The sequence below is a fragment of the Cherax quadricarinatus genome, chromosome 17, assembly GCF_038502225.1.
Source record: "Cherax quadricarinatus isolate ZL_2023a chromosome 17, ASM3850222v1, whole genome shotgun sequence".
Classification (NCBI taxonomy): Eukaryota; Metazoa; Arthropoda; class Malacostraca; order Decapoda; family Parastacidae; genus Cherax; species Cherax quadricarinatus.
In genome coordinates, this window is record NC_091308.1 from 7,160,031 (window position 1) to 7,176,466 (window position 16,436).

A 16,436-nucleotide genomic window follows, 5' to 3' on the forward strand; every position below is an offset into this window, starting at 1 on the left:
TGTCTTTTTTTTTTTTTTTTTTTTTTTTCCAACTAGTCGGCCGTCTCCCACCGAGGCAGGGTGACCCAAAAAAGAAAGAAAATCCCCAAAAAGAAAATACATTCATCATCATTCAACACTTTCACCACACTCACACATTATCATTGCTTTTGCAGAGGTGCTCAGAATACAACAGTTTAGAAGCATATACGTATAAAGATACACAACATATCCCTCCAAACTGCCAATATCCCAAAACCCCTCCTTTAAAGTGCAGGCATTGTACTTCCCATTTCCAGGACTCAAGTCCGACTATATGAAAATAACCGGTTTCCCTGAATCCCTTCACTAAATATTACCCTGCTCACACTCCAACAGATCGTCGGGTCCCAAGTATCATTCGTCTCCATTCACTCCTATCTAACACGCTCATGCACTCTTGCTGGAAATCCAAGCCCCTCGCCCACAAAACCTCCTTTACCCCCTCTTTCCAACCCTTTTGAGGACGACCCCTACCCCTCCTTCCTTCCCCTATAGATTTATATGCTTTCCATGTCATTCTACTTTGATCCATTCTCTCTAAATGACCAAACCACCTCAACAACCCCTCTTCTGCCCTCTGACTAATGCTTTTATTAACTCCACACCTTCTCCTAATTTCCACACTCCGAATTTTCTGCATAATATTTACACCACACATTGCCCTTAGACAGGACATCTCCACTGCCTCCAACCGTCTCCTTGCTGCTGCATTTACCACCCAAACTTCACATCCATATAAGAGTGTTGGTACTACTATACTTTCATACATTCCCTTCTTTGCCTCCATAGATAACTTTTTTTGACTCCACATATACCTCAACGCACCACTCACCTTTCTTCCCTCATCAATTCTATGATTAACATCATCCTTCATAAATCCATCCGCCGACACGTCAACTCCCAAGTATCTGAAAACAATCACTTCTTCCATACTCCTCCTCCCCAATTTGATATCCAATTTTTCTTTATCTAAATCATTTGATACCCTCATCACCTTACTCTTTTCTATGTTCACTTTCAACTTTCTACCTTTACACACATTCTCAAACTCATCCACTAGCCTTTGTAATTTTTCTTTAGAATCTCCCATAAGCACAGTATCATCAGCATATATATATATATATATATATATATATATATATATATATATATATATATATATATATATATATATATATATATATATATATATATATATATACATATATATATATATATATATATATATGTATATATATATATACGTATATATATATATATATATATATATATATATATATATATATATATATATATATACATACATATATATATATATACGTATATATATATATATATATATATATATATATATATATATATATATATATATATATATATATATATATATATATATATATATATATATATATAAATATATACGTATATGTATACGGGCTGGGAGAATACCGGCGAATAAAAAAAATATATCTCTCTCTCTCTCTCTCTCTCTCTCTCTCTCTCTATATATATATATATATATATATATATATATATATATATATATATATATATATATATATATATATATATATATATATATATATATATATATATATATATATATATATATATATATATATATATATATATATGTATATATGTATATATATATATATATATATATTTATATATATATATATATATATATATATATGTATATATATATATATATATATATATATATATATATATATATATATATATATATATATATATATATATATATATATATATATATATATATATATATATATATATATATATGTCGTGCCGAATATGTAAAACTGGTCAATTAGCAAGAACTCATTTAAAATTAAGTCCTTTCTAAAATTTTCTCTTATACGTTTAAAGATATATTTTTTTCATTAATCATAATGTAAAAATTTATAATTTTGCAACAAAAGAATCTTAGAAAACTTACCTAACCTTATTATAACAAGAACAATTTATTTTAGCCTAACACAACTAAATATATTTTAGATTTGGTTACAATAATTTAATACTAAACAAACACAGTGAAATATATTTTTTTCGTTATGTTCTGAATGATTTTGGCGAAATTATTGCATACACAAATTTTTACTTGTCCTATATGGCAAGATGAGCGTTGCTATTTAAGCCAAGATCGCAAGTTCTGCCTATTCGGCACGACATATATATATATATATATATATATATATATATATATATATATATATATATATATATATATATATATATACATATATATATATATATATATATATATATATATATATATATCGTTCCGAATATGTAAAACTGGTCAATTAGCAAGAACTCATTTAAAATTAAGTCCTTTCTAAAAATTTCTCTTATTCGTTTAAAGATATATTTTTTTCATTAATGTTAATGTAAAAATTTATAATTTTGCACCAAAAGAATCTTAGAAAACTTACATAACCGTATTATAACAAGCGCAATTTATTTTAGACTAACCTAACTAAATATATTATAAATACGTTTACAGTAATTTAATCCTAAACAAACATAATGAAATATATTTTTTCCGTAATGTTTAGAATGATTTTTGCGAAATTGTTGCATACACAAATTTTCGCTTGTCCTATATAGCAAGATGAACGTTGCTATTTAAGCCAAGATCGCAAGTTCTGCCTATTCGGCACGACATATATATATATATATATATATATATATATATATATATATATTTATATATATACATATATATATATATTTATATATACATATATATATATATATATATATATATATATATATATATATATATATATATATATATATATATATATATATATATATATATATGTCGTGCCAAATAGGCAGAACTTGCGATCTTGGCTTAAATAGCAACGCTCATCTTGCCATATAGGACAAGCGAAAATTTGTGTATGCAATATTTTCGCCAAAATCATTCTGAACCTAACGAAAAAAATATATTTCACTGTGTTTGTTAAGTATTAAATTATCGTAAACAAATCTAAAATATATTTAGTTGGGTTAGACTAAAATAAATTGTTCTTTTTATAATAAGGTTAGATAAGTTTTCTAAGATTCTTTTGGAGCAAAATTAAAAATTTCTACATTAACATTAATGAAAAACGTATAAGATAAAATTTTTAGAAAGAACTTAATTTTAAATGAGTTCTTGCTAATTGACCAGTTTTACATATTCGGCACGACATATATATATATATATATATATATATATATATATATATATATATATATATATATATATATATATATATATATATATATATATATATATATATATATATATAGGGAGGTACCACCTCTAGAACTGTTATAGGGACCCTCATCCTCAGAAAAAAGAATAAACTTGCTTCAGGGAAAACTCAAGGTTCTCCCTGAAGCTGTTTGAGAATTTTCTCCTACCACCCCCTATATTTTATGTATATTTTATTTAAAGACAAAATACATTGACAAAACATTCATAAAAATACGATAGAAAGTAAAACAACATAGGTGCCTCAGAGCTACATCTCGAATACTTCGTCCAGCTCCCCGGCAGTGGGCCGCGTGCCCAGAATGCTGCAGGCATTTCCTCTCTGGATTGCAGCACTGAGTCTCTGAAAGATGATGCTGGTCGCCCTGTGGTCCTTGGTTTCTATAATGAGCTTTTCACCCAGCTATATTAGGAACTTTAGAGCACACTTGCCCCATGCTCCAAGGGTCTCCGTCCCTATTGGGATGAAGTTATAGCAAGGGGGAAGGTCTTCATATTTGCCGATCTTCTGGGTCTCCCTGTGGCTGGCAGCTCCACCCCCTTCCACTACGGAGTATGGCAAGTAGGTTATTATTATTAAAGATTAGCCGGTATTCTCCCGGCCCGGGCCTTTTCCAAGTGGTGGCCCGGCCTTGGCTCCCTCTTTAGGGAGTGTCTGAGACCTAAGTCTCCCATGGGAGGAGGCACAAGTACCTCCTCATCTTAGGGACCAACTGTCCCCAGGCCTAGCCACAAGCTAGGCCTCTCTGGTCTGCCATCCCCGCCCCAAGGGGGCTAATGGGAATGACAGTCTTATGAGCTAAAGGCTCGGGCTCAGGCACCTACCCTACCCTAGAAGGGTTAGGCATGGTATCGATCTGGCAAGTAGGTGTCTGCCAATGTGGCAGCACATGTGTAGTCCCAGGCAATCTGCTTTCCATCCTTCCAAGGTAGCATAGTGGCTCCATCAGGACGCTTTTGACTTCCGTCAGACCTCTGCTCTTGGGGTTCCCGTTGAGCTGGGCAACGGGCTGTGGCGAGGCTTCTCTTTATGATGTCATTGACCTCCTCATGCCTGGCATACTTCCCTTCTGCTGTGTGACACACGAGACCATGAAGTCCGAATTGATCAGCTGTCGCCCTGCCGCAAATACACCTATGTTCGGTGAGGATGGGGGCGGCTAGGCGAAGAGCAACACCAATCATTTATTCTGTTCAGACTGATTTCCGCAGATTTATGATCTAAACAAATTTTCCTTCTACTTATTTGGCCAAATAGCGCATGTTAACTTTCTGTATTTGTGGTTTCCATACTTTAATAAAGTAGTCAAGGGTGCAGGTGGTTAGCACTTTTAATTAACAGCTGGTAAGTTTTGAACTATAAGAGTGAAAATACTTCCAACGACGCGTCGCAATATTTGAGTTCATAAAATTATTAATGATACAAGAAAAAAAAATTGGATATTGAAAGAATGACAGTTAGCCGACACGCAGTAAGGACACAAAGTAATATTTTTTTTTTTAAACAACTGACTTGTGTTCGCAAATTTTAGGTGGAAAATTTCACATATATGTAGGTAAAGTTGTGTTGCATTGTCACATTTTCCCTCCTGATTTCTTTCTTCCCAAGGATGAACTTTTTCCCAACTCCTCTCTCTCCACTCCAGAAACTCCTCTTCAGGCTTCTACTCAGGCAGACCCTTCTCCTTCCACCCATATGCCAAAATCCTTTCCTTCTACTCCTTCCACCAGCTCTGGCTCCAACACCGAACGATCTCAACCTCATTCTTCCTCTACTCGTCATTCTCGTTCTCCTACTCTCAAGTCTCGACCTCCTACTATGGAACAACAGTATACCAACTCTCCCGGATTCAACAAATGTCTGGATGACGTTCAGCACTTAATGAATCAAGCCTCGTCCTCGCCCTCTCCCTCTCGCCCCAACTCATCCTCTCATCTTAACACTACATCTACTCCCACCTCCTACTCCAGGCCCCTCTCACCTTCCCCTTCCCGTTCTCAATCCAGAAACCGTAAAACACAACCGACCAAATATAGATCAGGTGCTGGTACACACATGATCATATGATCCGGCACCTCCACCACAATACAAATAAACTACCTGACTTTTGCTTAAATATTCAAATAACTTAAAAGTGACATTGTCGTAGAGCTGTGTCTTTGTGCGTTTTTCGGGCTGAAGTGCTTGCGATGTGCGTTTGCATCGCCTTTGCTGTAACGTGTCCCTGAACCGTATCCAGTCATTGCAAGTTGATATGCTTCCTGCAAGTTGCAGTCAGCACCCGCAGAGTCCCTGTTGTCTTTTTTGTCGTCTTCGTTATTGTTTATCCAGGCTTAGCAGTTGGGTCTAGTCCTGACTCTTCTCTCTTCGACTCAAGACATTCCTCTCACCGTCTATTCTTCGCACTGTCCCCACTTGCCCCTCGCCCCTCGTGGGTCCTTACCTGTGAGTCCTTCACGTTCACGTGCATTGTCATTTACCAATAAAATATATTAAACAGGGTAACTGAAATAAAACACAAATGCGATAAAAAGTTTTGAAGTGACCAAAGAAAACTGGAGCCCACTTTGAGCATTAGGAAATAAGTGCTCCACAGCTTTATAAGCACTGATTAAGGCTCCTTATCTGGTCGCCCATTTAACTGTCTTATCAACTGTCAAGTATCGATGGCTGATGAGGATTGGCACGATTGTTTTTCTACAGAGAATACTTAATCTGTAGAAAATTCCACCATAGATGTCAAAGCCAAACCTGTGTTACTGTTTAAAATTATTCTGAAAAACTAGAGGTAAAAATATTGAGTTCCGTAAGAGAAGGGGCTTCCTAAAATCCCTTAAGATTACTAGAGATGGCGAATGGCACCGTAAATACAATGCAATTAGTGAAACTCTTTTATGGTCAAGGTTTAAAACGACGTTATCTGACAGCAGATAGACTCTGAACGCTCATTATGATGCTAAAAGTACATATTTGAATTCTTAAAAATTTGTTACTGACCAAACAGATGAGAAATATTCTGCATGTAAATATCCCTCTTTAAACACAACGTGATTTTATGTTCTTCGTAATGTAAATAGATAATAATATTAAATATTAGAGGTACTTTTAATATCAGAGAGATATTTAAGGTGTCTATGTTAATGTGTGCTAAGGGTTATTCCGTCTTTATCGCCATATAAAATTTTCGCAGGTTCTTCACGACACGATTTGGGAAATTCTTTTGAGACCAAATACCGCGGACCAGTCTTATGCCTTCAAGACATATATAAAAAAGGAGGTGTTGCTGGCTGCTATACTGGCTTTAATTCAATGTTCTTAAGGTAAATGAAAATTTATTAAGCAAATATTCTTTATAAGTATAATATTAGAACAAAGTTTTGCAACTTTGAAACTTGATAAGTTTCAAAGTTTGGTGAAGGTATACCTAAAACTTTTATAAGTTATGCGACTGTCTTCGTTTTGTCACAGTTACTAAACAAAATCAAATTTAATAATAAAGAATGTTATTTATTTTTTTTTTACTGAAGGATGAATTTTATTATGCAAAATAATTTGTTGCATTGCTCATGCAAACATCTTGAATTTATTCTTGTTTTGTCAGGGAGATTAATATAAAAGCAATATGGTTGATCAGACGCTGATCCACCACGAAGCCTGGTCTCAGACCGGGCCGCGGGGGCGTTGATCTCCGAAATCCTCTCCTGGTATACTTGAGGTAGAATAAAGCTTTCTTATTCGTATAAGTTACATTCCTAGGAAACACTGTGAGTGGAGGTTAGGCTGACGAGTTGGACTTTAACGTGCCTAATTCCTCTTGATACTTTTCTCATTCTGTGCTTAGGAGCCATTATTGAACAGAGTAACATAATAATAGAAGCGAGCACGTAAGCAAGCAAAATGAGGAGAAAGACATAAGGAATAAGAAGTAAGGAAACAAAGAGAAAAGAAACTAAGGAGGCTAGTTAGTACATTTAATGGCAATGTAAGTGAGGCATACTCCAAGCACTTTATAATTTATTTGTGCATCACACAACAACTTCATGCATTTCTTCTAGTCAGCCAAGCTGACTGTGTAATTGTTGGGACCCCCACCTGCACTGCGGATAACTCTCTGGTTCCAATGTCAAATAATCAGGGTAAAGGGTTGAGTCCATAACCCCCTAATCTGGACTCAGTTTCTCTTTTGTTAAGGATGAGTACGCATACCGATCTCTATTGTATGAGTTATAAGAGCGCCTGTAGTCTTGGTTGTAGTTGGGAATATATGTAAAAATCGAAAAAAAGGTCAGAAAATTAGCTAAGCTTACAGAAAAGTAGTTCTAAGACCTGGCAACATTTTGGTGTATATTTCATTTTCCTACGATGTATGAAGAATGAGAGACTTGTGCAACGTTTTGGAATCTTTCTTGAGGAAACGTTTCGCCAGCCAGTGGCTTCTTCAGTCCAATACGTATTGGACTGAAGAAGCCACTGGCTGGCGAAACGTTTTCTCAGTAAAGATGCCCAAATATTATGTGTCTCATACTTGAACTTGTCGGTTTTCTAAGCCATTTACTACGACGTTTCTATAGCGAATTATAACATTTAACAAGATGACGTCACAGGTAATATGTCCCTCTGAAGGTGGTGAATTTTCGGCATTTTTTTTTTTTTTTACCAATTTTTATATATTTTTTCTCACAGTGTGAGGGAGAAGCTATGAACCGTCTCGTTGGAGATACAGTGACGCTATTATTGACATTTTCTTTAATTCATCTTTGACGTATTTTGCAAAATTATATAAAAGATACAGTAAATAACATATAGACAACTATATCAGAAAAAGCTGACATATTGTAAGGTGTAGCAGGCGGGCACTGTGGAAGGAGTTTATACAAGTAATTGTAATAGGGCGTTCTCTCTGGTCCACTGACACCGGAGAAAATCTGCGTATATTGCCCAGGATTACTGTAAAAATACTCCTTTCATATGCCTTTTCTCTCTCTCTCTCTCTCTCTCTCAAAAAAGGGGAAAAAATTAATACATGGGGTTGAATGTTAGAATTTCCGTATCATTTAAACTGGCAGTAAATGATTCTGAGATAAGACTGATCTGTATCGAGATTTTACGTATTTCAACTTCGAAAATTGAGAACTTTGAAAAGTGAAACAAATCCATAAGCAAAATATTTTAAATTATCATATTAGTCATTTGGAAGACACTGAAATCTATCGGCCTCTCCTCCTTGTATTTGTTTGTTAATATTTCATTGCTAGAGATCAATTATTTTCATTCGGAGGTCGAGTAGAATCTCCATAATAGGCTTGAATGTATTTTGAAAGAGCCTCATTTCTTTTGCAGTCGCATTAAGATCGGAAAAACGTTTCTGGAAGTTTATTTTGAGCTCAAACATGTGTCATAAAGGAGATCTGGTCTCGTATACGAACTCTTCACAGCATGAAAAGTGTGTGAAACAGTTCATGTGTCTTAATCTCATCAGTTCATCATCAGTTGAGACTCCAAGAACGTTTGTGTCGAAATGTTTGCACCTCGGTACAAGTGCCGCAGATAAGCGCAGTTTCTCCTTGCAAGCTGAGACTGAATTAAGATATATTGTCAAGTCTGCTGATAAAGCTAATTTCGAAAAGTATTCAGGATTTAATAGTAGTGGCTGAATATGGTTCTTCTCGTTCAGAAAAAAATCAATCTCATCCTTAAGCTCCAGAACTTCTAACATGTCAGATATCCTCGATAGACTAATCCTTCCTCGACATACGATTCATTAACAGGTGACTTCACTTCACATGACCCTACATGATTCATCTAGCTTCGGTCCGCTATATATTCCCAGCTGGAGAAATGTCTCATAATAAAATGCGCGATATGTTGCAGATATGTTTTTTTTTCCAGAGATTGTAAGTAATAAAATCAAATTTAGAATTATCTGTACATTATCAATTTAAGAATTAATTTAGTAGCGAAGCTGCTCTTAGACAGGCAAGAATGGTTGTATTTTACTAAAAGAACATCTTTCATGCTTATGGATAAAATGTTTTTTAAATATTTAGAACGAAAGTTCTAACATTAATATTACGTAAATATTTATTTAAAAGTTGAAACAGCATTCTGCCAACAACAGTAAGTAAAAGACACTGCAGGAAAAACTTTCACTGGGACAAAATTTCACTCTGAGTAAACCTTTATTAAGTCAAACCTTTATTATGTTAGGTGAAAGCCAGTGTTGTAATAGGTTCCTTTTATTTCCATACATTTTATTAGAAATATAATAACACTGTAATATAATTTTTTATTTAAAAAATAATGATCTTTATTTACAACCATCACAAAAAAGGCATCATCAAAACGTCTTTATATAAGTCTTGACAAGGCCACTCATCTTCCATGATGTTTTCCAATGTTTATCTTGATAGAGAAAATATTAAGGTCACGTTGCGAATACACACATTATAAATGGTCCCCAAACCATGCCCCAGCCGGGATTGAACCCGCGGTCAGAGAGTCTCAAAACTCCAGCCCGTCGCGTTAGCCAAATGGTCCCCCTCCAAGGGGGTCCATTTACAATGTCTGAAGCTGAAAAGTGCATTTGATACAAGAAATTAGCGATTATCTCTCATTTTATGGATCAAGTCTGATTTTCTTGCATTCTTCAAGCATTGTATAAGTCCTACGGGTTAGCGTTTTTCTGTGAAAAAAGGAATATAAATACATTAAGGCAATCTGTTTTTTTATGGATTTTATGAATCAATAATCCATTAGCCTCTAATTATTCCCAAAATATTTCACTTTTAATGCTGTGTTCTTCCTCAGGGATGTGCCTTCTTTTGGCTTGTATATGTTACTCTATGAAGAATTCACCACAAAAGTCATTAGTTTAGAGCAGAGTGCAAGTCTGTATGCTGTGGTATTATGTGGTGGCATGGCAGGTAAAAAAGTCTTCATGCTGTGGTATTATGGGGTGGCATGGCAGGTAAGAAAGTCATCATGCTGTGGTATTATGTGGAGTCATAGCAGCTAAGAAAGACATCATGCTGTGGTATTATGCGGAGTCATAGCAGGTAAGAAAGTTGTCATTCACCGCTTTCAGGATTAGGAAATGCATGAATACAGTAAAAAATTCAACCTTAACTTTTAAATTTGTTAAAAGATATCCTTGAAGGGGGTAGGAATAAGTATCAATTTGCCATTTTTGATGAATATAATGATATTAATTTTATTCATCAATATAAGACTGTTTTTTCTGATCGGCTTTAAAATGTTACTGCCGGTGCAGTCTGTAAGAGATGATAACCGATAAGTTTTGCTCCAGTAGCTGCAAATTTAATATTTTTCCGAAACTGTTTAAAAAGTTGGAATTAGATCAATTATCGGAGAATGCATTTTCTGATTGCCTTCAAACTTTTCCCATTGATAGGTTTTACTAAGACAAAGATTGTCACTCACCTTAAACTGTGTAAATTTCATTTTGCCAGTGTTATTAAGTAAATCATTTCCCATATTTAACTTAAGAAAGCCTCTAAATGCTAGTGTACCTTAATTGGAAGTCATTTTTTTTATATTTATTTTTAGCTGTGTGGAGGCCATTTTGCCCATTTTATAAAACTAGATTTTATTAAAAAAAATAAAAATTTAATATTTTGTCTAACAAGATTTTATAAAATTTTAAATAGAAAGTAAATAAAAAAAGAATACTCGAAAAAATCCAAATATTATTTTTCGGAATTTCCTGAACAACAATTTCATCTAGTTTCTCACACATTTTCGTTTATTACTTGAAAACGCCTTATTCGATCGGCTTCAAATTTTTAATACTGGCACAATATATCTTGGGCAAGATTCACTGGGGTATTTGCATACGTAGGTGCTCTATGCATGAAAATTAGGTTTTCGCACTGTAATTGAAGAAAAACCTCCGATCGACTTCAAAATTTCAAGACTGGTGCATCCTACTTAAAAAACGGTTGATGTATTTAACTGAGTGTGTGGATTCAAATGTTCCTCTTCTGATCTCGAGATGACATAGTACAACCTCTCCTCACTTGTTTACCAACGACGCGGACTTACCACAGGCTCTCTGACAGTATGCATACCAAAATAATGTAAATTAGAGCTGATTTCTTCTGTTCTGTTCATTACAATATACAGTACACTACTGTATAAACATTTAACAATATACCAGAAAATATTATAAATGTTGCAAAACAATATCAAAGATGACCGACACAAACCCGCTACCATTATAGTATGCTCCTCACTTAGCGACGAATTCTTTTACCGACGAGGTCTTGGGAATGGAACTCTGTCGTTAAGTGAGGAGAGGCTGTATTATTTTACATTACTTCTTTATGTCGCCTTAATTCTGTCAAGTGGCTCTTGATCCAAGGAAATGTACTTGTCTTTCCCATTCCACAAACTCTCTATGACCCTTAGGGGTTTAGTGCTTTCCCACCCCCACTAAAATATAACTGGTAACGGCATCAGTTTTCTTTGGCTGATGCACTGTTTGAAATAGATGAAATATTTCATGGGTTTAGGCCTTGTAGCTGCATATATTGTGGGATTCTGTAACTGAAAAATACATCTTCTGGTGAGTTTTAAACTTTTAGTGTTGAAGTGTTTTCCTCAGACGAAGCAACATCTTTTGTTGTTAGATTGTGTAAGTTATAATGAGGCAGTTTTATTACTTAAATTGGTTTCTGTGAAATAAATGGTGAATGTCTCTTCTGGTCAGAAATATGTTAATGTTTGACTTTATCCGCTAATCCTAAGTTAAATCGACTTAATACTCTTTTATGTGTTTGTAACATCTGTGTGTGCAGTGAAGATCATTGTTAAAAATTTGTATGTTATATACACTAAGATTACATAAAAGTTACTTACTTTCTTATATATTATATCTACTTTCTTCAGTCTTACTTAAAAAAGTTGGGATTGATTTTGGCTTATGTATGTACCAGTTTGCTTTTCTGGGAAGAAATTGGAAAAGCTGAAATGCTTCTTTTCATAATGTCACAACGATTTCCTTCAACCTTTCAACATTGATAACTTAATGCAACTTCTGAGCAGATTAAGAATTAGATTTGGGCTATTTTTTAATTCGATTTTTTGGGGGGAAAGAAATTTGTATATTTGTTCCATACAATGACTTGTGAACTTTTTCTGATTTCAAATCTTCGCGCTAATATTTCACTGCATTACCAGTTTTTGCCACACTGCACTATTCCGATCGAGTGCCTTGAGACACCGGGGACTTGGGATATGGAAAACGGGTCTACCTTACTTGGATAGCTCAGTGACCAAAATACATCTAGTTACATTTAAATTTAAAATAATAATAACAGAATATTTGAAAAAGTATACTTCCAATAACCAATAAACAAATACAATCAAGATCAACTAATGAGAAAACTTTAGCAGAGAAAAAACAACTATTTTATGGTAAACAATGGCACTGTCCAAATAGTATCCAGTCCAGTTTTTATTCTCATTTTTGTGTGTGTGTGTGTATTAGGTTTATTTTTTTTAGGTTTTCACAGTATATGATAATTTCTTTCCAAGTGCAATCTGGTCGCTGAGTATGGTGGCTTAACTAGCTTAGAGTAGATCGTGTATGAAAATGCTCTGTGTTCACAAATGGTGTCGTGTACTTCTGTACTTACGCATTGCGTATATGTCATTGCATTTCTTACTCTTTGGTTCTCTCATGGTGATATATTTCTATTTCTTTTCCTATATGTTGTGTGGATTATACAATTGCGTTTTCCTTTCAGAATGTATTTAGTGACTCTATTTCTCTTAGAAATAAATAATTGTTTATTTATTATTAAAGATTCTCCCGGCCCGGGCCTTTTCCAAGTAATAATTGTTTACTAATTTTTATTGTACAGTTTAAATTCCTGTAAAATAGATTCTGGTAGTGTTTTCAGTAATGGCTGCATTGAATGATCCTACAGACACTACTCACATTGTATTTAAAACAGTTATTTTGTTTCTAGGGATGTAATAGCTTCAGGGGTGTACATGGCAACGTATGAGGTGATAGTTGGCTTCAACACTAGCCCTTCTGCTTATTCCATCATATTGGGAGGGGGTGTAGCAGGTATGTTCTGGACGTAGCGCATGTGTGTGTGTGTGTGTTTACTTTTAGTACTTTCGCATGTTTCTTTGACTTTTTTTTAAATTCACGTGCACAAATTTTTACTCATCAATGCTTTCTTTTACTCTCACGAGCAGTGAATGAACAGAAACTCCGACCGAGGTCCATGCATGTAGCGCGTCTAGCGCTGTACCATCCAGTCACGAGTCCTAACAGGATGATATTGCAAACAGCTGGTTAACACAGTCCATTAGAACCCTTGTGACTGGCTGGTACGGAGCCGGATGATCTGCTCCTTGCATGGATCACAACTAACGTTTCCATCCATATTTCTATTTATTCATTGACGGGTGATCATTATGACTTATATTGGATTTAGAAACTAAATGACTTTGAGGAATGTGATAATAGATGAAAGCTGGAGGGGTGTGGGATGACAGTGGCGTTAAGTTAGTGGCCCGTAATGCAAACACCTCAGACGGAAATGTCTTCATTCATCTTTAATAGCCGTTTTAAACACTATTAAACAGAATAAAGACAGCTCCGTCATCTCTGACATTAGCCAGAGTTCTCAAAACAATAAAGACCGCCATCACATAGCAACCAAGAGTTGCTACGTACTGGAGTGTCTTTGCACTCCAGCACAAGCTCATCCAGGTCGAGCTATTCATCTGCTTCACACTCATAGGAACATAAAACAAGAATGGATGAACACTGCAGCAAGTCTACCAGCCCATACTAGACAGCTCTTTCTCAAAACTTCCCCAAAAGAATAAGATTTGATAACCTTGTTGTGCAAGCCCCTCTCAAATACACCATTTACACCTATATTTAAAACTATCCAAGGTTTTATCCTCATTGACCTTACTAGGCAGATTGTTCCAAGCAACGACCACTCTCTTTCCATACCAGTACTTTCCTACATCCTTTCCAAACCATTACTTCTAGTACTTTCTTATTCTTATCTCCTCTATTTATGCTCATCTTTCACTTCTGCACTTTAATCATGTCTCCCCTCATTCTGCGTCTTACAAGAGAATACAGGCTAAGAATTCTCACTCTGTCTTCATATGAAAGATTTCTTATGCATGCATTAATTTTGTCATTCTTCTCTGCATGTTTTCTAATAAATTTGTCTCCATTATGTAGTACGGAGGACGTACTAATGATGTATAGAACTGTAGTATAACCTCTGGACCCCTATTGTTTATGCTTGATGTAAATCCCAGTTATATGTTAGCCCTATTACTGCTGTCTTGGTTTCAGGTTCCTACTTACCCTAACTCCTAAGTCCTTTTCATAATCTTTATATTCATATCCTATATTATTTATTTTATAAGTTCTAAAGTTATTTAGGTTCGTGAGATTTCGTACTTTGCATTTATCTACTTTATTAAATTGCATCTTCAATGAATTAGTCATGCAGGAACGGCCCATCGTGAATATAATGTTGAGTATCATGAATCAAATTATGCATCGATACCATGCCTAACCCTTCTAGGGTAGGGTAGGTGCCTGAGTCCGAGCCTTTAGCTCATAAGACTGTCATTCCCATTTGCCCCCTTGGGGCGGGGATGGCAGACCAGAGAGGCCTAGCTTGTGGCTAGGCCTGGGGACAGTTGGTCCCATAGATGAGGAGGTACTTGTGCCTCCTACCATGGGAGACTTAGGTCTCAGACACTCCCTAAAGAGGGAGCCAAGGCCGGGCCACCACTTGGAAAAGGCCCGGGCCGGGAGAATACCGGCTAATCTTTAATAATAATAATCAAATTATGCTTATCAATATAGCTTCTTATACAACCAGCTACAATTTGTCTAATAATTTGCCTACAGATGAGGTCAGGCGTATTGGGTGATACTTTTGACGATAATGGCTTATTCCACATCTCATATACCACAACTGTTTCAAGAGATATATTAAAAGGGTATACCTCGTCTTTGATGACTTCCTAGAATTTTTCTGCTCACACAGTCCGGCCTTATACCAGGCTCGACTGGTGCTTGCCTGGTTAACCAGGCTGTTGCTGCTGCTAGTGGCCTAATGATCCACATATCCATTACAGCCTGGACGTTATACGGTGTTCCTCTATTGTGTTCATTGCGCCCCTTCTTTTCATTGGACTTATTTTGCACTTCCATATCTCTAGTATGTTGTTATGGCATAACATAGATTTGTGACAAGGCTCACAAGTACTTTCCAGGTACATATTATTATGCATCTCTCTGCAATCTGCTCCAGTGAGTATATATTTAATTCTTTAAAACATTTCCAAATACTACTTTGGTGGTTCTTTGTAGGTCGTAAACAATCTCTGTATCTATTACAGCTCTGATATTTCTCCTCCCTTGAACAGGGGCGTCAACACTGACTCAGTTAACAAGAACTCATTTAAAATTAAGTCATTTCTAAAATTTTCTCTTATACGTTTAAAGATACATATTTTAATTATGTTAGTGTAAAAATTGATAATTTTGTACCAAAAGAACCTTAGAAAACTTACCTAACCTTACTTTAACAAGCGTAATTTAACTTAGCCTAATCCAACTAAATATATTTTAGATGAGTTTACAATAATTCAACAATAAACAAATACAATGAAATATATTTTTTCGTTAGGTTCAGAATGATTTTTGCGAAATTATTGCATACACTCGCTAAGAAGAGAGTTGCTATTTAAGCCCAAATCCCAAGTTTTACCTATTTGGCACGACATATATATATATATATATATATATATATATATATATATATATATATATATATATATATATATATATATATATATATATATATATATATATATATAATTAAAAAGATAGCTTCATATAACTCATATTTTTGGAGTTTTTTATCATATATTGTCAAACATATTTTTATCTTATATTTGAATCGACACCATGCCCAGCCCTTCTAGGGTAGAGTAGGTGCCTGAGCCCGAGTTTGCAGCTCACAAGACTGTCATTTCCATTAACCCCCCTTGGGGCGGGGACGGCAGACCAGAGAGGCCTAGTTTCTCCCTATGAGCCCC

The 16,436-nt window shown here is 35.0% G+C and overlaps 1 protein-coding gene across 3 annotated transcripts in view; it reads left to right on the forward strand.

The window, feature by feature from the left end:
* Positions 1-16,436, forward strand: part of LOC128686432 (solute carrier family 25 member 45) — a 60,538-nt gene that overhangs the window by 30,775 nt on the left and 13,327 nt on the right. Inside the window, exons 5-6 of one of the 3 annotated variants that reach the window (XM_070085771.1) lie at positions 6,505-6,634; positions 10,122-10,237. In XM_070085771.1, coding sequence (XP_069941872.1) covers positions 6,505-6,634; positions 10,122-10,237 — 246 coding nt within the window. Of the gene's footprint in view, positions 1-6,504; positions 6,635-10,121; positions 10,282-13,306; positions 13,411-16,436 lie in introns of all 3 variants that reach the window. The other 2 variants (XM_070085772.1, XM_070085773.1) reach the window with 2 other exon arrangements.